Source organism: Rhinatrema bivittatum, chromosome 3, assembly GCF_901001135.1.
Source record: "Rhinatrema bivittatum chromosome 3, aRhiBiv1.1, whole genome shotgun sequence".
Classification (NCBI taxonomy): domain Eukaryota; kingdom Metazoa; phylum Chordata; class Amphibia; order Gymnophiona; family Rhinatrematidae; genus Rhinatrema; species Rhinatrema bivittatum.
Genome location: NC_042617.1, coordinates 433,254,688 through 433,281,360, shown reverse-complemented (window position 1 = coordinate 433,281,360; position 26,673 = coordinate 433,254,688). Strand labels below are relative to the sequence as shown.

At 38.0% G+C, this 26,673-nt stretch overlaps 1 protein-coding gene across 1 annotated transcript in view; it reads left to right on the top strand.

Annotated features, from left to right (window-relative positions):
- The window catches only part of MYT1L (myelin transcription factor 1 like), an 822,727-nt gene that overhangs the window by 225,465 nt on the left and 570,589 nt on the right, over window positions 1-26,673 (top strand). Inside the window, exon 6 of the mRNA XM_029597019.1 lies at window positions 4,420-5,391. Within this exon, the coding sequence (XP_029452879.1) occupies window positions 4,420-5,391 (972 nt within the window). The remainder of the gene's footprint in view (window positions 1-4,419; window positions 5,392-26,673) is intronic.

The window sequence follows — 26,673 nt, the reverse complement described above, 5'->3', positions numbered from 1 at the left end:
CACTCGACGTGCCGCCGTCACATGCTTCTCGCCAAGGATTGCAGAAATGGCGTCCTCACTCCTCGCTCCATCACCAGGGAGTTGTGGTAAGTCGGGGGGGGGGGATTAAGGAGGGTGAGGGGGTTTATATTTTTATTTTGGCTCAACAATCGCGATTTCCCACATATCGAACATATCTATGTTCGATATGTGGGAAATCCGATCGTTTATGTCGAATCAATTTTTTAAGTAAAAAAAAAATATGAGTTGCGTTTTACTAATGCGGTCAATCCGAATGCACACCCCTACAAAATAGTATGTAGCCTTATGCCATAGTTTAATGGAAAAGATAAACAGAAAGCAAGCAGAAATGAATATGTGATATACCATACATGTCAAAGTGCGCTGTTGCTTATAAAATGTTTAATAAAACTAACAACTAGTCTTACAATTGGGAGCCTAATGGAATTAAATCTAACTACTAAAGGTAATATTGAACTTAATTTGGAAATTTGGATTTTCAATGCTTCCATAATCAAGTATTTTAAATGGTATATTACTATCAAAGAAACTTTATCCCACGATGTATTAACCTATAGCATCCTGTTGACAAAAATGCACGTGCTGAGTTTTTAAATTAGCAAAAAATAAAAGGTGAGGGAGAGTGGATGCGAAGAGCAGTGAGCCTGAAACTCTCTTAAAGCAGCAGCGCTACATCCTAATTCATATTTGACTGACTCTGAGTGAGTTTTACCCTATTCCTTTATCCCTGTGGCTGAATAATCCCAACAATTCTTCCACAGTTATGGATTTTGGAATTCATAGAAAGAAAAAAAAAAAGCCTAAATATTTTTGAATGGCCTGCTGTAAGTAAGGCAACCAGTGGATTTCAATATGGAGCAATCTTTCTCGAGGGCGCTGGAAGACTAAATTGTCATTGGTTAAAGCAGTCAGGAGGATGTGGGTCTTCTAAGATGCGCTGAACAGAAACAAAGAAAAAAAGAAGCACGACTGCCCCGAAACCCAATGGGACTGCCTGGGAAGAGAATTGCATTCTAAAAGTAAAACAAAAAAATAATCAGAGGCAAGCAACACAGAACATCTTCTTTTGAGGGTGAGTGAAGCCATTTTCACAAATTTTTTTTTTTACATATGTGCTGATGTGGTACTGCTGCTTTAAATGGAATTTACTCCACTATCTTCATTCCATGTGAAATACCCATAGTTTTATTCCTTTCCTTTCTGTTATGGAGCTGTCAAGAGAGATGGAATGAATCCATAAGATTTCTAAGAACAGAAAAAAAAAAAACCCTGCAGAAACAATTTTCACCTCCGCTCCAACTCTATACTCTGTCATTCAAAAATCACATTCCCTTGTGACACTGATCTGTACAGAGTACTCTGCCTGTACTTTTCACCTTACTGTTCCATTTTGCTCATTCTGTTTTCTTTCTGTACAAGCATTAATGTTAAAAAAGTGTACTTCATAATTCCATTTCCCTGTCAGTAAGTTGAATACAGCTCACTCAGGATTATTGCAAATCACATATGGTATTCAAAACCAGTGCCGGATAAATCAACCTTTTTTCCAGCATTTTTTTTTTTTTTGCATATGCTATTACTGCTAATGGATTGGCTTCTCTTTTGATCCTGAGTTCTAGTCCCAGGGTTGAAAACATTATCAGCAAGAGCTTGCTCATGCTTTTATTAATTAAATTCAATGTTCTTCACCTCTCTCTTTACTTGATCTTTCTGTCAGATAGTCTGTGGGAAAAATAGCAAAATATATATTTCTCCTGTCACCACATTCTTATGCTGAAAGTTCTGTAATATGGTCCAAAGCATCTAAATTCATTTTGTATGCATTTAGTACAATGAAGTTAAAACAATTTCTTTTTAGCTAACTTGCCCAATTTATTAAGCACACTTTAAACATAGAAGTTGCTTATTAGTTTTAACAGCTCATTATTTGTATTTCAGCTCTTACATTAAACACCCCCCCCCCAAAACAAAAACCCCACTGAAACACATATTAAAATGAAGTGAGTCTTTAAGAGATATCTTTATACAACCCCAAAGTGAAACTATTAGAATTTCATCTAAAACTATGCCATTTTGACAAAAACAGGACCATCAAGGACTTGATTTTTCTTAGACTTAAGTCACAATTGTTTATGACCTCTAACAGTTCATTAGGCTGGTGAGGTATATAATTTTTTAAATAAATTAAACAAACAACTTGTACTGATATTATTATTATTAAATATTGTATTTTCAGCATTAAGATAGGAGGAAGTTCTTTAATTCTATTTGGTTATTAAAGTTTTCAGTACATAGAGAACTATATCCCAAGATACAAATTAGAACTCAAATGCATTTCTACTGCTTCAGATTCAAAAACAGTAAAATGGAAGGGTGAAATATCTCCAAAAACTAAAAATGCTTCATTTTTTTCTCTTCCTCTCTAAATAACATCTTTTAAATTCCTTCTTTTTTTACAGTCAAATGCTAAGTTTCTGTGTCTGTCCTTCATTTGAAGTCATTGAAATTATTAGAACAAATATGCATTTGAGAATTGCTCCTACAGTGGAACAGAATCTTGAATTAATGGCTAGTGGGCTTTGATTGATAAACTCCTACTGGCCATGAAATGCTTCAATACGTGTCTAAGAAGCTTCTGCCCTCATGCCTCATGGCTCATGGTGCACCAAAGATATGATGCTATACCATGATAACCAAGGCTTTTCTGTGCAGGGTTACCTTTGGCTTTATTTTTCAGGGTAAGCTGATAGTTTTTAGTTCTGATTTTTCTAAGAAAAGCAGGTCTACATGCATGCAAGAAAGTAAAAATAGAATTTTATCAGCCTGTTCTAAAACTTAAGAGTTTGTTCTCCATTTCGGTGAAATAGTTTTGGAGTCATGTTATATGCTTCTCTGCTCCATTGCATGCTAACCCTTACAACCATATTCTAAAAGGTATATATGGCTTTAATTACTTATGTATGGTCTATAATCAAGTTCTCTGATTTCCATATAGAACAAATATTACTATATATTTTCACTGTTAAACTGTCTACTATTGAATTAAATATTTTAAATCTTACTCTTTCATTCATTGATGGACCTGAAGAAGATACTGTACAGTACTTCCATACCAAAATGGCACAGAGAATCAAGAGCATGTTCATTTAGAATGGGATATTTGAATTATACATTTTTGCTTGTTTGATGCAAATAACAAAGGTCAATAGATACAACCTATTAGTCCAAGGATAGCAACTCTGGTTCTCGAGAGCCACAAACAGGTCAGGTTTTCAGGATATGCACAATGAATATGCATAAGATAGATTTGAATACAATGGAAGCAGTGCATATAAAACCTGGCCTGTTTGTGGCTCTTGAGGACCAAAGTATTACTGTATTAGTTATTTATGCTAAAATAAAATACATCCATGTGAAATATTGATTTTTGTTTAAGTAAATATTCCGATTGACTAACCTTAGTGATACCCTGCAGTTCACCATAAAATGAAGCAGATGACACTGGCTGCCCACAGAAGGCCATCTGCCTATAGTGGGAACCTCCCAAATTTTTTTATTATAGACAACAGTATAAATTGTAATTGTAGATCAAAACATAGCCAATTTTAATATTATATTAAAGAACAATTGATCTGTATGCTGAATGAAATATACATCTAATCATGTATGTTAAGTACAGCTTGATGCTCCAGTTGTAGGCTTTTTCTACAAAAAAATCTAATCAATCTTACTTTTTCTGTGAGAATGAAGTTTAAATTATAGCTAGCACTCTCAGTTTTGTTACTAGAATGCTAAGGATCTAGTGGCTCATGAAACTCTGATTATAGTGAAGCATACCTAAATTATAATGTAAATATGTATTGTCCATGCAAACTGAAGAGTTTTCTTTTAGCTTGGAGTTGCTAAGCTGATGGAATTTCTATTTCAAGTTTACCAAAGTACAAAAAGTGATGCACTTCTGTTTTTCACACTGCTATTATCTGTTTAAGAGATTATACAATGACATGCAACATACTCCATAAGTAATTAATGAAAGTACAATATTATGATTGGTTCAATTATTATAAGATATGCAAAGAAAATATCAAAAGAATACAATGTTGTGCCTGATGTACTAAACTTTTTTCCAATAACAGAATGAAAGAAACAACTTATTAGATCAAGCTCTTTGTGCCTTATATGTAGCAAACCACAGATTACTAAACTAATAAATGCTCAGATGACGTGCAATATTTCTGGTGTATTAGAAGAACAATGAAATAACTTCATTGTATATAACAAATATAAAAAAGACTGCATGTCTCTTTTGTAGCCTATTTTAATATTAATGGTTTAAATTTTCTGCACAAGACTTACTGTTCTAGTTATTTTTCTCTTTTTCCTCTTTTGTTTTTGCAGATCATTCAATGGATTGTCATAATTCACGAATAATGCATGACACAGAAAAAGATGATAACAATAATGATGAATATGATAATTATGATGAACTAGTGGCCAAGTCTTTGTTAAATCTTGGTAAGATTGCAGAGGATGCAGCTTACAGAGCCAGGACAGAATCGGAAATGAACAGCAATACTTCTAATAGTCTGGAAGATGATAGTGACAAAAATGAGAACATAGGTCGAAAAACAGAGCTGAGTTTAGACTTAGATAGTGATGTTGTTAGGGAAACCGTGGACTCACTTAAACTATTGGCACAAGGACATGGTGTAGTGCTTTCAGATAATCTTAATGATAGACATTATATGGATCACATATCACAACAAGATAATAGGAATATGAACTTTGTGACACTGGGAAAAACTGCTAACAATGGACTTACAGATAAGATGGTAGAGGAGAGTGATGAGGAGGTGTGCCTCAGCAGTCTGGAATGCTTGAGAAACCAGTGTTTTGACCTGGCAAGGAAACTGAGTGAGACAAATCCACATGAAAGAAATCAACAACAAAACATGAATATGAATCAAATCATGCAAGATGAAGACTTTCCAGGAAGAACGCCAGAACGAAATTACTCTGACATGATGAACTTAATGAGACTTGAAGAGCAGTTGAGCCCCAAATCTAGAACTTTTGCTAGCTGTGCAAAAGACGATAGGTTTCATGAAAAAGATGATGATACAACATCTATTACATCAGATAGGTCTGAAGAAGTGTTTGATATGACAAAAGGTAATTTAACTCTTCTGGAAAAAGCTATTGCTTTGGAAAGTGAAAGAGCAAAGGCCATGAGAGAAAAAATGGCACTGGAAGCTGGAAAGAGGGATAATATGAGATCCTATGAGGATCAATCTCATAGGCAATTTTCTGGGGAGGAGAGAAGGCCTAAATCGAGCGATGGTCATGTCAAAAAGCCATACTATACTAAAGGTAAAATGTTTCTTTCTATATAATGCTTACTCTTCTTTAATGAAAAGTACGAACATGTTACATATAGTTAGGAGTATTTCATTATACAGGGTGGCCCATGGAAAAGTAGCCCGCCTCCAATACCAGTGCATTAGGGGCAGGCTACTTTTCCATGGGCCACCCTGTAGTAGGCTACAAAAGATTCACAAATTAGATAATATGCTATTTTGATCCATCTCTTTAGATTTAATTTTAAATAGATTAATGACATTGTTTAGGGAACTAACAAAAATATTTATTCTAAATTGGTGAGCTCTGTCAGTAAAATATTTCTGTTCATTGTAATTAAGATAAGTTAGAAAAACATTAATATATCCAGGAGCAAAGCAAATAGATTTTAAAGAGTAAATAGAATACACTAAAACATATTTTACAGTAATTATGAAAGCATTTTTTTAATGTATAATATTACATTGAACATTAACATTTCATGTATAAGTTAGTCAATTAGCCAATCCATATAAAGAGAGTTCAGAAACTGGATTGAGTAGGTGATATTATGATTTATAAAATTATCTTAAAATAGCAGACATTGATGATGCCTCCCCTTCTCCCCGTATACAACATAAAGTTGCTTGATAGAAATTGAACAGAATCTGAAAGACTGATAACATAAGATAAGGGCAGTGACTGCACATTAATTATCCTTAGATAGTAAGGTAATAGAAGCCATTTACTATGCACAGCATGGTGTGCCCAGGATTCAGATCAATAGCAATTTCTTCTCTATGTGCATTAGATTTCATGAGTTAATTCCATTGTTAAGCTGTTAAAATACTAACTTAACTATGGTTCACTATAATATGTAAAATAAGATACCTTACACAATTTGTAATTTGTTAATATTATATTGTTGATCTTTACATACATTATATATTATATACACACAGATGGAGAGGTTAATGAAAATCAACTTAGCAAAATATTATACAGCCAATATCCGTGTGCTTTGCTTTTTGTATTAGCTATAAATCAAATAGGTAAAATGCACAGGTAGAAGAAACCAGAGCGCAATATTAATCTTTGGATGAGTTAGTTCCTTTTTCCTCAACATATGTAACCTCCCTTCCACACCTATATTGGATATGAGTGCACATCTGGGAGCTGTAGGGCCAACATGCATCTCATGAATCTCCCAGGTTATTCTGATAGGGGGGGGGGGCAGGATGACATATTTCAAAGACCCTTAGGCTATGAATTCTCTCTTTACCTCCATAAAACAAAAGAGCCACAACAAGTTGGGATTGTTTTAAATATAAAACTTTAGTAAGACTGGATGGTATACACCAGGATTCTGAAAGAACTCAAAAATGAAATTTCAGAACTATTACAATGTATTTGTATTCTATTATTAAAATCATTCATTGCATCTGAAGACTGGAAGGTGGCCAATGTAGCCCCGATATTTAAAAAGGGCTCCAGTGGTGATTCAGGAAACTATAGACCGGTGAGCCTGACTTCAGTGGAAACTGTTATAAAGAATAAAATCACAAAACATATAGACAGACATGGTTTAATGGTACAAGGCCAACATGGATTTACCCAAGGGAAGTCTTGCTTCACAAAACTTCTACATTTTTTTGAAGGGGTGAACAAATGTGGGCAAAGGTGAACTGGTAGATGTAGTATATTTGGATTTTCAAAAAGCATTTGACAAAGTCCCTCATGAGAGGCTTCTAAGAAAACTAAAAAGTCATGAGATAGGAGGCAATGTCTTTTATGGATTGCAAAATGGTTAAAAGACAGGAAACAGAGAATAAGAATAAATGGTCTGTTTTCACAGTGGAAAAAGGTAAACAATGAAGTACCTCAGGGATCTGTACTTGGACTGGTGCTTTTTAATATATTTATAAATGATCTGGAAAGGGGTATAACAAGTGAGATGATAAAATTTGCAGATGACACAAAATTTCAAGCGGATTGTGATAAATTGCAGGAGGACCTTATGAAACTGGAAGATTGGGCTTCCAAATGGCAGATGAACTTTAATGTGGACAAGTGCAAGGTGATGTATATAGGGAATGGAAACTACATTGACATTGTCGGCTCAGAGTGCTGTAGAGGTCAAAAGAGCAAACAGAATGTTAGGAATTATTAGGAAGGGAATGACAAATAAAATGGTGGATGTCATAATACCTCTGTATTTCTCCATGGTGAGACTGCACCTTGAATACTGTGTGTAATTCTAGTCGCCGCATCTCAAAAAAGATATAGTTTCACTGGAGAAAGTTCAAAGAAGGGCGACAAAAATGATAAGCAGCATGGAACGGCTTCCCTATGAGAAAGGTTAAAGATGTTAGGGCTGTTCAGTTTGGAGAAGAGACAGCTGAGGGGGATATGATAGAGGTCTTTAAGATCATGAATGGACTTGAAGAGGTTAATGTAAATCAGTTATTTACTCTCTCAGATAACAGAAAGACTAGGGGGCAATCCATGAAGTTAGCAAATAGAGCATTTAAAACAAATAAAAGAAAATTCTTTTTCACTCAGCGCATAGTTAAGCTCTGGAGTTTATTGTCAGAGGATATGGTTATGGCAGTTAGTGTAACTGGGTTTAAAAAAGGTTTGGATAAGTTTATAGAGGAAAAATCCATAAACTGCTGTTGATCAATAAGGAATAATAGCATGTGATCTATTTAATTTTGGGTACTTGCCAGGTACTTGTGACTTGGATTGGCCACTGTTAGAAATAAGATACTCGGCTTAATGGACCTTTGGTCTGACCCATTATGGCATGGCATATCTTATGTTCTTATATCAATGGTAATGCTTTGACAAAATGTATACTTTCGTCTGATTAATATCTATAACAGACCAAAAATTCTGTATAGCCAATTAATGTAAACAGTTCACAGATTTCCAGGGATTTCCTTTCACTCTTAAACCAATATCCACAATGGGAACCTCCCAGGGTGTGGATCTCTTTCTTTTTCATTTGCATCAAGCTGGTGATTTCTCCTTCTCCTCTGAATGCTCAGGAAAAATCCCTACTCTAGAACGAAATACTTCTCACTCCAATGTCTCTCCTTTGAGAATTCCCCTGACAATTGACTATGGTATAAAACACTCTTTTTGGTGCAGTAACTCCTCAACTGCAAAATTCACACTCCCTGGAGACTGGATCACTCCGGAGTATATTCCACTTCTCCAAAAATTCACAAGATTTGCGTGACTCCCAATAGAGCAGGAAAGCTGGGATGGAATCTTTCCATGATTCTTCTTAAAGACCCTCACAACTCCTCCAACCAGTTACTCCCTCTTTTACCATCGCAGGCACTCCATCCTTGAGCTCTGGACTTCTTCAAAAGTGAGAATAAGAAGGAAAGACTACAGAACCTTGTGGGCTCCTATAATTAGCGTCCAAAACCTTAGACACCTTACATTGAGGAGTGACTGAAAAATTATATCTCCTAAGACATCAAGGCTGTTGTAAATGGTAACACATATATCACTAGTAAGCAACAGTTTTAGGTCACTCTTACAAACATTTTTTCTTTAAAATTCTAGTTTCACGCACAAGTCATAGAATCCTCAGCTTTGAATTTTGGAGCTGATTCAGCTAATTTAGGGGTGGATTTATCAAATGCGGTAAGTACCGCATGCGATAGCAAAAGGGGTGTGTTTTATGCTAATATAGCATTTATTGCTAATTACCTGTGTGAAGAGCTAAGTTAGCACAAATTGTGATACCATTTTCAGATTCTGCAATAAGTGCCAGACCTGTTGTATTTCTTTCATTCAACCACCAGGGGACCATTGTTGTGTGTGTGAGAGAGAGAGAGAGAGAGAGAGAGAGAGAGAGAGAGAGAGAGAGAGAGAGAGACTGCCATGATGTCATGGCCCATAGGTAGGTATTTGTATCCCTATGGTAGGCCCACCTAGTAACTCGAGGTGGGGTTTAGGTACGAGTATAGGGGGTTAGGGGCCACGTTTACATTCTACTTGACACCTACGAACAGAACAGTGGTCTCTTGTGAAGATTTGCTAGCCTTCGGAGTGAGGAAACTCACTCCAAGATGAGATTTGGGCAGTGTTCTCTCAACCTAGCTTGATGCTCAAGCTAGGTTGAGAGAACCTAGTTTGAGAGAACCTTGCCCAAATCTCATCTTGGAGTGAGTTTTCTCACTCCGAAGGCCAGCAAATCTTCACAAGAGACCACTGTTCTATTCGTAGGTGTCACGTAGAATGTCAAAGTGGCCCCTAACACCCTACACGCGTACCTAAACCCCACCTCGAGTTACTAGGTGGGCCTACCATAAGGATACAAATACCTACCTATGGGCCATGACATCATGGCAGTCTCTCTCTCTCTCTCTCTCTCTCTGGACCCATCAAGTCACCTGAAATAAGACTTACAGGAGACATCACAAATGGTGATGAAGCCTTACTGCATGGTCATGGCAGCTATCACACAGCCTACCACAATCCAAAGAGGCATAGTTAAAATTGGCATTACAGCTGTGCAATAGCTCTTCACAGACAGGCTAACCCAGTCCACTCCTCCTATTTTATGAATTTGCATCGCACCATACAATATGGTGTGATCGCATGCGTTAAACACATTTTCACATGCGGGGCTTTTTGCATGCGATAAGCCCTATCACATTTTGATAAATGACACCCTATGTAGTCATATTCACCTGAATGGAGGTTCTTTACATACCAGACAAGTACAACTTCGGCAATCATATTGGATGGTTTAATCTTTTCTGATGTGTAAAGCCATATTTGCATAGTGCTATCCTTTGTGTCTTTCTGGGAACCTGTGTTAACATGGCCATGTTGAGACCTGATCAAATTCACTGAAGTTAATGGGCCCCCAGCTGGTTGTCATTGCAACCTATAATAAAACCTTGGAAACAGCATTAACTGACAGAAACCAGAACTGTAGGTGATGAAAAACTATTAAAATCTTTCTAGTTGTACATCATAAAGTTATAATCTACCTCTAAGAGTATCTTGAATCAAATGCAAAACAAATAAATAATACTCAAACTGTTACATTTATCTGTCAATGCAGACATCCCATAAATACACAAAACTGGAAATAGAAAAGAAGGCAATTGAAAGCAAAAAAAAAAGAAAAAGTAAAGGACTGACAAGAACAGGTTGAGCAGAAACTGCATTCACTAGCCAAGCAAAATATAATAAATGTGGAAGGAAACAAAATATAAGGAACAGGAAGAAGGCAAGTTTATTAAAAAAACAAACTGAAGGCTTAGCAAGGTTCCCTTTTTTTTAAATATATATTCTTGAACTTAATAGTTTTGTAGTGCAAGTTATTCTGGTCCTATTTCACATGCAGAGCACCTATTTACTATTAATAGCATAAACCTTCTCACTTCCACCAGGAGCAATCATGCATTCCAATCATTCTTGATCTCGGTGGTATGGCATGTCTCTTCCCAGACACCACTTTATTTCAGTATTGAAACACACAGTCTCATAGGCAGTGACTCAGTAAAAAGCTGTGCCTTATGATGGATTAGAGAATGCAGTATAAGTTCCCAGTCTCTGAATTTGCAGAACTGATGACGTTATAGTGATGTTAAATATATTTTCCAGGATTCAGGTGAGAGACCCTGTTCCTTTTTATCACTTTTGGCAAATCTGGTTAGATTTTTGAGCCATTACTCTCCGTGAAGTAACTAAGCAAAATGGTCAAAACTTATCCTCTGGTTATGTCTGTCCATCCTGAGGACGCTCATGGTGACACACGGCCATGTCGAGAGACTGAGTCACCAACTTAACCAGATCTTCTCGCTTTGAAAATTCATCACAAATTCCTATTAGAAACTGCATGATTTCTTTTAATGTTCTGTGAAATGAACTAAATACAATTCTCTTGATTTTCACTCTCAAGAGTCAGACCAGTTATTTACCTTGTTGAAACACATGCCTCCTGTTTAGATTTTTGTCTGCCATGTCTACACCTGGGCTGCATATCTCAACATGAATTCCTTCTTAAGCATCCTATTTAAGTTCAGTTCCAGTATAAGCCATCTTACATAAAGTAATCTGGTTGCTAGTCCACTTGAATGCACAAAAATAAAGGTTAACAAAAAGAAACAATATAAGGTTATACCTTTTTATCGGATTAACCTAATACATTTCGTGACTAGCTTTCAGAAGTTGACATTCTCTTTATCTGCTCCATACTGAATTTTTGCATGTATTTTCTATTATTGCTGTTAAAGTTGTGATGTAATCCACTTAGCTTGACTGGTTTTGAAATAAGCAGACTATCAGAATTTTAAATAAATAAAAATAAATAAAATGTTAACTCCCAAAAGCTTGTCAAGAAATGTATTAAGTTTGTCCACTAAGAAGGTATCACTTGATATTATATTTTATTAACCTTTATTTCTGTAGAGTAGAAACCAGAAATATTTCAAATTTGCCATTTGTTAAAGGTTTTGGAAGATCTGCTATGTCTTCCCAATTGTTTTTCTCCATAGACACTGGGAAATCCTTTTCTTCAGCATCCCCACCACCACCACCACCACCTTACTTTGGGGTTGATTTTCAAAGAAATGCACAGCCATCCATGTGTGCACAGTTCCCGGCGCGTGCACATGGATGTGCTGATTTTATAGCATGCACACGCCGGCGTGCACATTTTAGAAAATTGGATGGCCATGCGCAAATGAGCGCCAGATTTTAAAAATCCTTGCATGCATGTGCAGGCGGCGTGCACAGGGGGGGGGGGGGGCATATTTTCTGTAAATACGCGTGGCAATGCAATCGGGCCACCCCCAGTTCCCTCCCAGTCTGCTCCAGTCTCCTCCAGAGAAGAAGTATGCTAGCCGGTGCGCGCTTCCCTGGGACAGTGGCTAATGGCCACTGTCCCGGCCGGCCTCGGTTCCGTCCCACCCTGCCCCTCTCCGCCTAGACTCTGCTCCTGGCCTGCCCCTTTTTTTAGGCTCGGCACTTCTGCGCGTAACGAGGGTTACACGCATGGCCAAGCCCTTTACAAAATACGCTCAGAGCGCACGCAGGACCCAGCTACGCATATAACCATCGCTTTTTACGTGCGTGGCCTTTTTAAAATTGGCCAGTTTGTGTTTTCCAGTCATAGATCATTGTGAAATAACTGTTCTATCACAGAGGTGACAACAGAGCATCTGCTGTTAAGACTTACATATAATTTTCTTCAATGAGCTTTTTCCGGCCCATATGTTTTTAATACCTTCTACCTTGCAGTGTCCTGCAGTGATAAACATATATCAGGACATACTATTTAACATAAGTTACAATATTTTGCCTGTCCAAGCTTCCATATTTATATCTACTATTGGTTGTTTTGATTTAATGAAACAGTTGTGTTATTCCACTTTATACATATAAATAAAGGCTAGCAAACAGGCTGCAGGTGACAGCATTTTAGAAGACAGACATAATACATTTATGTTAGGTTTTCTCATCAGTAATGTAATGTAAAACCTGCAGCGTAGTGGTACATAGAAATATCCAAATTAGTTTGCTTCAAATTCAAACCAGGACTTTGTGCTGGATTTCTGAGAATTCACAGAAATCTGTAATGGATCAGCAGAAATCTGCCTGGTCATTAAGATCTGATGAGGATTTTAAGAGTACACAGTGGATTTATATCGTCCCTTTGTGTATTTTGCCAGCAACTACCTTTTTTAAAGTTTTGAACAACTTTGACAAAGCCACAAATTTAGTATTATTTTGTCGAGCTGATTTGAGAACTTTTTTAAAGTTTCCCCAGCCTCAGTTACTAGTATCCAATTTAAAAAATAACAATTACAACCATTTGTTGACCTTTATTTCTGCATGCATATATTTATATGTTATTTTAGTCTAGTAGCATGGAAGATATCTACTTCCTATCCTAGTTATGATTCTATTACATTTCTGATTTAAGTTCTATTGTTCTTTCAGTTTTAGCACTTACAGAACTGAATAGGAAAGAGCAACCTTATATTTGATCATGTCAGTTATAAGTAAATTCAGCATCATTTTTAGAAGTTTTAAAATCTGAACAGCCATTGCTTAATTCTGTATTTATTCAAGCTGGATGTATAGTTCTGTCAATATCAATTGATAAAATTATAAAATAGATAGGAAGGAGAACTATAAAAGAATTGCATGTGTATGTGGCCACATATACTTTTGCTATTTTATTTTATAACATGCGAGTATCACACATGCACATATTACAAAATATGCATATATTTATGGCATAACATATGCTTATTTGTAACCCAATGTACGAATACATGCAATCCATTGAAATCATGTACTTCAATGCATTGAATGCGCATACTATACTCACCTACTTTTTAAATATACATATGAAAATAAAATATGACTTACTTGCCAGAGTTGGGATTTAGACATATAAATCACTCAGTGTATTGTAAAACATACACTCCTGAGTGAAATAATTTTATTTATTTAAAAATACTTCCATACCACCACTCATAATAATATCGCACCAATTTCCAGTAGGAGATAACATACATAAAATATAAAGCACAATATAATATAAATCTGACCTGGACTCTATTCAAACTGAAATTACCACTTTAACTAATTAATCCTCCAAATTGTTCAATCCTTTTCCAGGTCATCAGTTACACTGCCCACCCAATCAGTATTACAAAATAAACACATTTATTATCACTTAAGCCAGAAAATTTAGCAGGCATAAAAATATGTAAGTTGGAAAATATATACACATTTTAAAATAGCAACTTTCACATATAACTTTTGGCCTTGTGCAAGAATGCCTTTAGACAGTCTCTTTTTTATGTACATATATGAGCACATGACAGTGAAAATAGCAGTGTATTTTGGGTGTTTATAAAATACAGAATACGTGAGTAGCAGCTGCTAAACACGCATATATGCTAATTTGTTTGTGCAGAATGCTTTGAAAATTCACCTGTAAGGTTGTTTTCTTTTATCCTTTCTGACTTTTGGAAATAATTGTGTATAAAGAGAATAACTGTTGATATAATCAGTAACATGAGCCTACTGGGTTATTGAAGAGTTCTGTTAATAGTAGGAACACAGTAATACCAAGAATGAGCAGTTCAACATTAGCAAAATAATGGGATGTCTTCATAGAGGGACAGTAACTTTAAAACAAGTGTGTGTGCGCCCATGTGCATGCATATCTGGGCACGAGCACACATGCACATACATTTTATATCATCTACACAATTGTTTCCACATTATATAAAATGCTCTTATTCTCACGTATGTGTGCTCCTAATTTTAAACATTTGCTTGAGAAAATGTTATTCACATATTTTCCCTAGTACTTGTCGGCTTTTATACACGCAAGTCAGCACATTTTATAGCATATGCTATGAAAGTGTGTGTGTTTCTAATTTTAAGGCATTCCTCGAGCAAACGTAGTTTGTGTGTATTCCTTAGGACTTTGTCGGCTTTAACATGTGCAGGTAAACAGATTTTAATACAAGGCTCTCATAAAGGACATTCACAGTTTTACCAAGTGGTCCACCAGTTTGCCCAATCTATCTCTAGGTCATCAAGACTCCTTCCCTCCCCCCCCCCCCCTTTTACCTTCATCCTTCACCCAGTCAGTATTTGGTTATAAAAAGCTTTATTCACAGTTATACCTGATAAATAACAGAAGTAAATATGCACAGGTAACAGCCATAATTCACACTGTATTCGCAGATTATAAAATGGCAACCTACGCCCGTAAATGTCTGCCCCAGCCCAGAATACCCCTGTGCCGGTCCTAACTGGCCCCTTTTTTATGCAAGCCTATTTATTCACACATCAGTTCTTGCATGAATATGCGCTATTTGGGGTGAATTTTAAAAGCCTTGCTCGCGCTAAAAGGCCCATATTGGTGAGTAGGTGCATTTTAAAAGCTAAAAATTACGTGCATATATATGCATGCTCAAGGGGGAAAAAGGAGCAGAAAAGGGGTGTGGCATGGGCATTCTTGGGAAGGGGCCAATAGTTACGCACATAAATCAGTATTTTTAAAATTGGTAGCCGCAGCGTGCAGCGACTTGTTAGTCGCATAGATTTACTGCTGCTCCTGATGAGGTGTAAATCTGCAGAAATCGCTTTTTAGGCCTAACATGACAGGGTGAGCAGTCCAATTCAACTGGGGGGAGAATAGGCTGAAGAACCAGAGGGGTGTGGATGACTTTGAGAGAGTCTGGGTAAACTGGTGGACTACTTGGTAAAACTGGGAATATCCTTCATGTGAGCATGTTTTAAAATCTGCTTACCTGCGCACATTAAACTGAAAGTCCTAAGGAATATAGGCAAAATACATTTGCTCAAGTAAAGGCTTAAAATAAGGAGTACAAGCATGCATGATAGGCATATTTTAAATCATATACACCCAGCTGTGAGCATGATTTAAAATTCCAGCATATGGTTTACTCATGTGCCCATATGCGCATCCCAGTTTTCAAAACTTTGCATGCTTAAGTGGGCGTGCAGATCTTATGCTAGTATTTTATGAACAGTGTGATGGGAGCCATACAGTTTATAAAATACTAGTATATATTTCGGTACACACATATATTTGTAATGCAGGAAACCGCATACTTTCTCAAATCTTTTTACAAAAATGTGCATATATATTTCACGTGCATAAGTATTGTAACAATTCACGCAAATTAATCCAGAATTATTTTAAAGTATGCACTATTATTTAGATTTTTATATTCCACTTTTGAGCTTTTCAAAGCAGATTATATTTAGGTACTATAGTTATTTCCCTACCCCCAGAGGGCTTATAATTTAATTTTGTATCTGAGGCAACAGAGGGTAATGTGACTTGCCAGAGGTCACAAGAAGTGACAATGCGATTCAAACTGTGGTTTCTCTCTTTTGTAACATGCTCCTCCAACCACTAAGCTACTCCTCCACTCCCTATGCTGCTTCTGAAAATATCTGCATGCATACTTGGAATCACTTGTTTCTGATACCTCCACCAGTTCAGTCAAACTTTTACCAGTACACCTTCACCTTCTAGAACTTCACCCTGAATCCTCACCAAGTCTCCCTGCCCAAAAACTGCAGAGAACAGACAAGTTCAATTTCAAATGCACAATCAACTTAGGCCTAGATTCATCAAACTATTGCATGTAATAGGAAGAGGGGGGCGTGATTTATCGCAAAGTGTGCTTCGCATAGATATTACCGCAGAGTGCAATTACTTTTTCGCACTAACACCACAACCTAGATTGATGGACTCTCTACCTGGGTAACATCAAGCTAGGTTGAGAGAACATTGTACAAATCTCATCTTTGTGTGAGTTTCCTCACTCCGAAGGTAATCAAATCTTCACAAGAGTGACTGTTCTGTCTCTGACTGTTTGATTCTGAATGTCAAAGTGGCCCCTAACCCCTAAACTACTACATAAACCTCACCTCGAGTTACTAGGCCGACCTCATATAGAGGTAGAAATACCTAACTACTATAAGGGCCTTATAGCTAGGCTTGCTCATTCTCTCTCTCTCAACAGCTTAAAATACCCAAAACACTATTTGTGAAAAGATCGCAAAGTGTAATATAGTCATATCATACTGCTTAACACCAATGAAAAAGGGGAATTATTTCCAGCATTAAGCTGTGCAATATGGCTATATCTCACTTTGCGATCTTTTCGCAAATAGCATTTTGGGTATTTTAAGCTGTTGGAGGAGAGAGAGAGCAAGAGAGCAAGTGTGCAGTTTGCAAAGCCATATCACAGTTTTAACACCAATGAAAAAGGTATTGTTATTTCTGGTATTAAAACTGTGCGATATGGCTTTACAAACTGCGAAGCCAGCCCACTTGGACAGAAATCCTGCCCAAAACTCCTCCCCCTTTTCCAAATTAGCATTGCACCATGCGTTATGGTGCTTTTTGAATGCGTTAAGATGCTTTTTGCATGCAAAAACACCTTAATGCGTACGAAAAGGCCATAATGCGACTTGGAAAATAACCCCCTTAATTAGCAGGCGTAAAAGTGTTCAGACAAGTTCAGAAATGCTTACAAAATTGCAACTTTCATACATGCTTATGAATCCTGTCTTGAAAGACTGCTAGACCACCCCTTTTTTCTCTGTTAAAATTTATGCATGATACTGAAAGTATGCATGTACTTGCAAGCTTTATGAAATATCATATACATGCTTACATGTGACTTAGAGATGTGTATCATTTCTTTTTTTTTTTCATGGTTCGGTTCTGGTCCCCCGCAGGTAATTTTGTTTTTTCCGCAGTTCAGGATTTTTTTTTCATGGTTCCCGGATGTTGTGTTTGTGCGCACCAATAGGACTTACTGCGCAATAACATATTAAAGTTAGTGCACGCTAACTATGGTTAGCGCGCACTAACACAAAATAAAAATTTTTCCAAAATTTCAGAAAAATGTCCTTTGTTTCAGAGCACTCCTGTACCGTATTTAAAACAAATGCACATCTCTACCACTTGTGAATGTATATGCTTTTTTTATTCACATATACCCCATGTAACTCTTTGAAAACTCACCTGTTACTATATATAAATTCCCTAATACTGCTTAATTTATCAATTAATTTAAAACAAAAAAAAGATGTGGTAGGAAATATCTCAACTCCTAGAGTAAAGTTAGAGTGAGAACAATTTAAAGCAGTGTATAGCAGGATGATATGGAGAATGAATAAAGCTGAGCAACAGAGCAAAGAAAGCAATATGGAAAAGCAGAATAATTCTGTATTGTGTAAGTTTAGTGCATATATTTGTATTCTTTTAACAGAGTAACATTGCTGAACTATGTCTTATGATTAAATCATTAACTGCCTAATTCAAATACAGTATGAAAAATACAGAGGTCCATATTCAAATGCCATTTAGGCAGATAAAGTAATAGTTATCCAACTAAATGGCTTACCTGGGTACATTGAGAGCAGGCAGTAGGAATTCTGGGTTGAAGCATAGTTAGCTGCATGAGTTAACCAGCTAACTCTGATATTCAGAGTTAGCCAGTTAACTTATGTAGCTAACCCTGGTCGGGCTGTAGGGCTTTCCTAAAGTTAGCCAATTATACTTTAAAATAGCTGGTATATTCAACATCACAACTGAGCCATTGAATATACCCTGCTAATTATCCAAATATGGTTATCCGGCTAACTAGTCGATCTGCTTAGTGGCTGAATATTGTCCTCAGTTTTCATTGTAAAAATAATTTTTGAATAACTCAAAACATTTCATATTAGTGAAAATATTGACAGTAGTGGAAAACAACTGAACTCACCAGTTCTTCCACATTTCACTGGATTTTGAAAAAAGAGATAAGAAAGAAGAAGGGTTTGGATGTTTACCGAAGAGGATGTTGGAGAGGTACCCATACTGGAGAAGGTTTTCATGGGTAATGATTCAGATGGACTGAACCAAATCACGGTGAACCTAGAAGATGTGGTAGGCCTGATTGACATACTGAAGAGCAGTAAATCACCTGGACCGGATGGTATATTCCCCAGAGTTCTGAAGGAATTAAAAAATGAAATTTCAGACTATTAGTATAAATTTATAACCTATCATTAAAATCATCCATTGTACCTGAAGACTGGAGGACAGCTAATGTAACCCCAATATTTAAAAAGGGCTCCAGGGGCGATCTGGGAAACTACAGATTGGTTAGCCTGACTTCAGTGCCAGGAAAAATAGTGGAAAGTGTTCTAAATATCAAAATCATAGAATATATAGAAAGATATGGTTTAATGGAACAAAGTCAGCATGGCTTTATCCAAGGCAAGTGTTGCCTCACAAATCTGCTTCACTTTTTTGAAGGAGTTAATAAACATGTGGATAAAGGTGAACCGTAGATGTAGTGTACTTGCATTTTCAGAAGGCATTTGACAAAGTTCCTCATGAGAGGCTTCTAAGAAAAATAAAAAGTCATGGGATAGGTGGCGAGGTCCTTTTGTGGATTACAAACTGGCTAAAAGACAGGAAACAGAGAGTAGGATTAAATATACAATTTTCTCATTGGAAGGGAGTGAGGTAATCAAATTTGCAGATGATACAAAATTGTTCAGAGTAGTTAAATCACAAGCAGATTGTGATAAATTGCAGTAAGAACTTGTGAGACTGGAAAATTGGGCATCAAAATGGCAGATGAAATTTAATGTGGATAAGTGCAAGGTGTTGCATATAGGGAAAAATAACTCATGCTATATTTACACAATGTTAGGTTCCATATTAGGTGCTACCACCCAAAAAAGAGATCTAGGCAACATAGTGGATAACACATTGAAATCATCAATTCAGTGTGCTGCAGCAGTCAAAAAAGCAAACAGAACGTTGGGAATTATTAGAAAGGGAATGGTGGATAAAACAGAAAATGTCATAATGCCTCTGTATCGCTCCATGGTGAGACCACACCTTGAATACTGTGTACAATTCTGGTCGCCGCATCTCAAAAAAGATATATAGTTGCGATGGAGAAGGTACAGAGAAGGGTCACCAAAATGATAAGGGGAATGGAACAGCTCCCCTATGAGGAAAGACTAAAGAGGTTAGGACTTTTCAGCTTGGAGAAGAGATGGCTGAGGGGAGATAAGATAAAGGTGTTTAAAATCATGAGAGGTCTAGAACGGGTAGATGTGAATCAGTTATTTACTCTTTCAGATAATAGAAAGACTAGGGGGCACTCCATGAAGTTAACATGTGGCACATTTAAAACTAATCAGAGAAAGGTCTTTTTCAATCATCGCATAATTAAACTCTGGAGTTTGTTGCCAGAGGATGTGGTTAGTGCAGTTAGTATAGCTGTGTTTAAAAAAGGATTGGATAAGTTCTTGGAGGAGAAGTCCATTACCTGCTATTAATTAAGTTGACTTAGAAAATAGCCATAGCCAGCCACTGCTGTTACTAGCAACGGTAGTAACGGTAGCAATGGAATAGACTTAGTTTTTGGGTACTTGCCAGGTTCTTATGGCCTGGATTGGCCACTGTGGGAAACAGGATGCTGGTCTTGATGGACCCTTGGTCTGACCCATCATGGCATGTTCTTATGATGTGTTATCAAAACAGATGAATTTTGTCATGTTCTTCCTATTTTATATTTTAATAAAATTCTTGTAAACTTCGATGAAAGTAGCCTCAAAAACAAGTAGCCTCAAAGTATGCTTGCATATGGTTCACATGAGCTGCATCTTGTACATTATCATAAAAAAAAAAATTTCTGGTGAACATTTCAGAAAATGCATATGTGCATCGTGGGAAGGGACCCATGTAGTTCCAGACCAAATCCCATTTATTCTGATTTTGTTTATCATCTGAGGACAACAATGCCACACTGGCCCTCTTTTCCATGTAGGAATTTTTTTCTCTGATTTATTGTCAGTTTTCTCTTGCTTTTCATCTTAGTATCCCTAATTAATATTTCAATTTTTTTCAAGTTTTCTTATTTGTTCATTGTCATACTGTCAACCACTTTGTGTTGATTGTAGCAGCTCTTCTGCTTCACTGAACAGCATTGTTCTACCCCCTCAACCTGTTCATGTTTTTGCTTCTTTGCTGGAGTCATTTTTCCAAAGAAAATTGTTTCAGTTATTTTATACCAGAAAGAGTCCACAAAGCAAACCAGAGACTTAAAGAGATTGTGTACAAGAAAGCCATCATTGATTATAACTAGGTGTGTTATCATTGCCTAGGAATGGCCATGTTGTCTCTGGTTTTCAAATTTGCTTAAGGATGTTTGTGATAGTTCCACTGGTGAATGGCTTGAAACCAGTCAGAGAAACAACAGATAGGCTCTGGCTGTTGCTTAAGTTCACTTTATTTACAGTCGGGCTGATACGGTAAACTGTGCAGGAGAGCCGGCAAGCGCCCACTCTCCCTACGCACGCGATTCACTAAGCAAAGGTATGCAAATTAGGGCCCATGGAAATAAGGAGGTGCTAGGGACACTAGCGCATCCCTAGTGCCTCCTTATTGACAGAAGCGGCAGCTGTCAGCGGGTTTGACAGCCAACGCTTCATTTTACCGGTGTCGGTTGTCGAACCCGCTAACAGCCATGGGTTCAGAAAACGGACCCCAGCAAAATTGAGCGTCTGTTTTCCAACCCACGGTCTGCAGGCAGATTTTTTTTTTTTAATTTTTGGGGCCTCCGACTTAATATCGCTATGACAGGAGTTAAATTCTGACAGTAAAATGTGCGGCTTGGCTGCACATTTTACTTTCTGGATCACGCGGGACTAACTAATAGGCTCATCAACATACATTTGCATGTTGCGGGTGCTATTAGTTTTGGGGGTGGGGGGGTTGGCCGCGCATTTTCGACATGCTCTTACCCCTTACTGTATAAGGGGTAAAAATAGCACCTTGAAAATGCGCGGCCAAACGAGGACTAACAGTGTGCTCAGTCGAGCGCACCATACTGCATCGGTCCGAGTGGGATTAATTTTGAATAATCTGGCTGCAGACCTTCACTTCAGATAACACAAAACAATACCAATTTGTTCTTGGGAGATCCTTGTAATTGGTAGCTCTCTCTATCTCTGCTTCCCAGGGCCTCTCTTAAGCTCTCTCTGCCCTGACAACTTAACCCCTGGCTAAAGGGAACTCCCCTCAACCAGAATCTTTTGCAGTGCAGATCCTTAAGGAGGACCAGACCAGCTACCTGTGAGTGGTCCTTTAAGGTGCTTTGAGGGAATTTCTTATTGACTCCCTCACGATGTTACTTAAGATGGTTGAGTGGCTTCAGTCTGACTGGAGAGGATTCAGGCCTTCGTCACCAATACGTTTAGCTCAAAGCTGATTCCAAAACTCAGGAAAAAGACTTGGAAAGAAATGCCTAGTTCCATAATTTCTCAGTCAAAATAGCCTAAAGCTGTTTCTATACACAAGGATAAGACCTAGAGCATGGATATCTTGCTCTTATTGGTTATGGTTATGCACTCAAAGTGCAACACTGAAATGGAAGGCCCTGATCCTCAGGCAAAGGCATCAGAGTCTGAATGTGAATACTGAAAAGTGGAATATAAATCAAATAATAAATACTGACTGTATAAATGTGGTAGAACCTCTCCATGTTGAATGCCTGGAGGCTTTTTTCTTTCTTTGTTTATTATTACATTTATTAGCTGCCTTTCCCATGAGGCTGTAAGGCGGTGTACATGAAAAGCATAAACAATATTTATCAGCCAGGGCAATTATAAACAACATCATCCATTAGCTAAAAGCTCTAAATCATTCAAAGGCCATAATAAACAACCGAGATTTGCACATTTTCCAAAAGGTGCAATAGTCTGCAATTGACCTAAAGGCTTGAGACAATAATTTCCAAAGGGTAGGGCTGTATAAGAGAAAGCTCTTTTCTCAGTTGTGGCCAATCTAATGGCATCTGCAACTTTAAGAAAATACTGTTCCAAGGACTGAGGGTCTGTGCTGGTTGATAAAGAAAGACCCATTTTATTGAGTAAATACAATGGGGCATATTTATGGAATTTGATGGGTGAGCCACAATATTTTAAATTTTAATCTATGGGCAACAGGGAGCTAATGGAGAGCCTTGAGCACTGGCTGTATATGCTCTAACTTGTAGAGTTTGAAAACCTTCTGTGTGTTGAAGCTGTGAGATATGTGCGTGATGGTGCGGTGCGTGTCGCGCAGATTTTAAACCTTTGCAGGTCTGCACATATCTCCTAGGGGTGTGCATTCGTTTTGAACTTATAGGTAAAACGCAACTTTTTTTTTTTTTTTTTTTTAACTTAAAAAAGTGATGAGGCGAAAACGATCGAATTTCCAACTTATTCAACATAGCTATGTTGAATACGTTGGAAATCGCGATTGTTGATCCTAAATAAAAATTTAAACCCCTCACCCTCCTTAATCCCCCCCCAAGACTTACCAAAACTCCCTGGTAGTCTAGCGGGGAGTCAGGACGCCATTTCTGGCCATTTGGGGGCCATTTTGGCCAGCTTGGGGGGGGTCAGGAGGCCCCCCAAGCTGGCCAAAAGTTCCTTTTGGGTCCAACGAGGGTCCCGGAGCGAACGCGCGGGGAATCACGTGACGTCCTCGTCACTCAGACGTGACGCCGACGTCACGTGCTCCTCGCAAAAGAGTACAGAAATGGCGTCCTGACTGCCTGCTAGACCACCAGGGAGTTTTGGTAAGTCTTGGGGGGGGGATTAAGGAGGGTGAGGGGTTTAAATTTTTATTTAGGGAATCGGTGCACGTATGGACATAGACTGAACTTATGGAATTCTCCCCCTTTTGACTTATGGACTTATGAACATAAACTTTTGGTCTGCACATCCCTAATATCTCCCAGTATGTGCACAAACAAAATTTTGACAAAAGAGGTGGGGGCATGGGCATGGTCTAGGAAGGGCATAAGCAGGACATGGATGGGCCAGAACTGAACCATGAAGTCTGTACATAAATGTTTACGTGCACAGGCACACGCTGGGGTCCACTACCGTATAACTTTATTTTTGCTATAGATGACGTGTAAGTCATGTAACAAAAAAACACTATGCTAGTCAGTGGTGTATTAAGACTTGGGGCTATTAGGGTAAAAAGGAGGCAAGTTAGCTTGGAGGTTTAGGAAGTCCTCTCCTTTACTGGGTCAAACTGGGAACAAACTGGGAAAACAGGTAATTGCATCGGCGCATGTATATACTAAAATTCCCCCCACTTACGAGCTTGATTTGCCATATGTGCACATGTACAAGTGAATAGCTGATTTTATAACCCATGCACGTATACACGCATATATATATGCATATGTTATGAAATTGTCGTGTCCCTGTGCGCGTGCCAGCAGACGCGTGCACATGTGCACCCACGTGTGGGTCTTACATTTTACTTCTTAGAGTCTCATTTTTAAACGTATTCATCTTACTTGCATGTGCATGCGTAAATGCACATGTGGAGGTATATCCTAGTATTTTATAATCTGTGTAGCAAGTACTTCACAGTTTATAAAATACCGCATACTTATGCTCCAAAGGTATGGGGTAGATTTTTAAAAACTGCGCGATCGCGTACTTTTGTTTGCGCAGCAGGCGCAAACAAAAGTACACTGGATTTTATAAGATACGCGCATAGCCGCGCATATCCTCTAAAATCCTAGATCGGCGTGCGCAAGGCTGCCGATTTTGGGCAGCCGGCACGCGCCAAGCCGCGCAGCCTGCCTCCGTTCCCTCCGAGGCCGTTCCGAAATCGGAGCGGCCTCGAAAGGAACTCTCTTTCGCCCTCCCCTCCCCTTCCCCTCCCTTGCTCTACCTAACCCACCCCCCCCGGCCCTATCTAAAACCACCCCCCCACCTTTATCCATGGATTTACGCCTCCCGGAGGGAGACGTAAATCCACGCGTGCCAGCGGGCTGCTGGCACGCCGAGACCCAACCCGGGGGCGGTTCTGGAGGGTGCGACCACGCCCCCGGAACGTCCTGGCCCGAAACCACGCCCCTGGCCCCGCCACCGAAACGACGCGTCCCGCCCCCAAAATGCCGTGCCGTTCGGCCCCGCCCCCGAAACGCCCCCGTCCAAAAACCCCGGGACCTACGTGCGTCCCGGGGTTCTGCGCGCACCGGCGGCTTATGGAAAATAGGCCCTGCTCGCGTAAATCTGGGTGGATTTACGCGAGCAGGGCTTTTAAAATCCGCCCGATATAGTTTAGGTGCTGAAAAAATATATTCACATAAAAATGAGTATTTTATAATGTGCACATATAACATTTGAAAATGCTTTCTTGCATGCTGACTCATAATCACCAGTTCACTGATATCTCCACCAGTTCACCAAGTCCATCTCCAGTTCACCTAGACCCTCAAGCACTTCATCCTGAAACTTCATCCGGTCACCCAGTCTTCCCACCTAAACATTGCCCCAGTCAATTAGCGGTGTAAAATTGTATGACTAAATTAGATAATTTATACATAAATATCTCTTATAAAATAGCAACTTCTGCATGTACTGCTTGACCCTGGCCTCTAATGCCCATAGATCGCTCCTTTTTTGCACCAGTAATGTGTTCATGAAACCGAAAATATATGCGTACTTTCAATGTTTATAAAATAATATGTTCACGAATACTGGCTGCTTGTGTGTATATATATATATATATATATATATATATATATATATATATATATATATATATATATTAATTTTCCATATGCAACCCCTTTGAAAATGTATTCAGGAGTTCAGTTTTAATGAACAAACAAGCCGCTGAATTCTGGGCAACTTGTAATTCATATAATTGATTTTTAGGAAGACCTGTCAACAGGGAGTTGCAATTTTTATTTTTTATTTATTTTGCTTTTTTTTATATACCGAAGTTTGGTGCACGCCTTCACTCCGGTTCACAGATATAAAACTTCTTACAAAGAATGACATGATAGATATAATGATGCATTTCATAACAGATATAACAACAAATATAAATATAACAACTTCTTACAATGGATGTCATAGCAATTAAAACAGGTACACTACATAACAGTTAAAACAGGTACATTAGTTAAGATATAACTTTACTATAAGTAAAATGGAGATATTTCGAATTGCTAAGGTAGAATGGTTACAATTAATTTTGCTAACAGTCGGGGTAATTATTGGTTACATTTAACTTTACTAGCAGTTTAGTTAATTGATGGTTACTATTGCGCATTGATGATATTTATTTGTCCAAGATTTTTTAGTGCTAGGGTTTCTTATCTTGATGTGAATATTTGGCTGTGATTTTGTTAACCGATGCTGTCTTTGTAAGTTTGTTTGAATAGCAATGTTTTGAGTTTTTTGAATAGTTTCGTGTCATTTTGTAGTCTGAGGTTTTCAGGTAGTGAGTTCCATAGGCGAGGTCTGACTATTGAAGCTGCTCTTTCTCTAGTTGTGGTAAGGCTAGTAGTTGTTACTGATGGTATGGCGAGCACGGCCTTATTGGTTAATCTGGTGTTTCGCTGTGGAATATGTTTCTGGAACATGGTATTTAAGCTTTCTTTTTCACTGTTGTTTATGTTTTTGTGTAGTATTGTAAGTGATTTGTATTCTATGCATTTCACTATGGGCAGCCAATGTAGTTCCTTTAGTACTGGGGTAATGTGTTCCGATCTTTTGTGATTGGTGAGTATTCTCGCTGTGGCATTCTGTAGTAGCTGAAGGGGGCATGTAGTTGATTTGGGTAGCCCTATTAGTAGTGAGTTGCAGTAACAATAGTTAATACGAGTAGATATTGGTACCTGAACTATAAATGTAAGTCAGGTTCATCTAAGAATGTACTCTACTTTGAAGTGG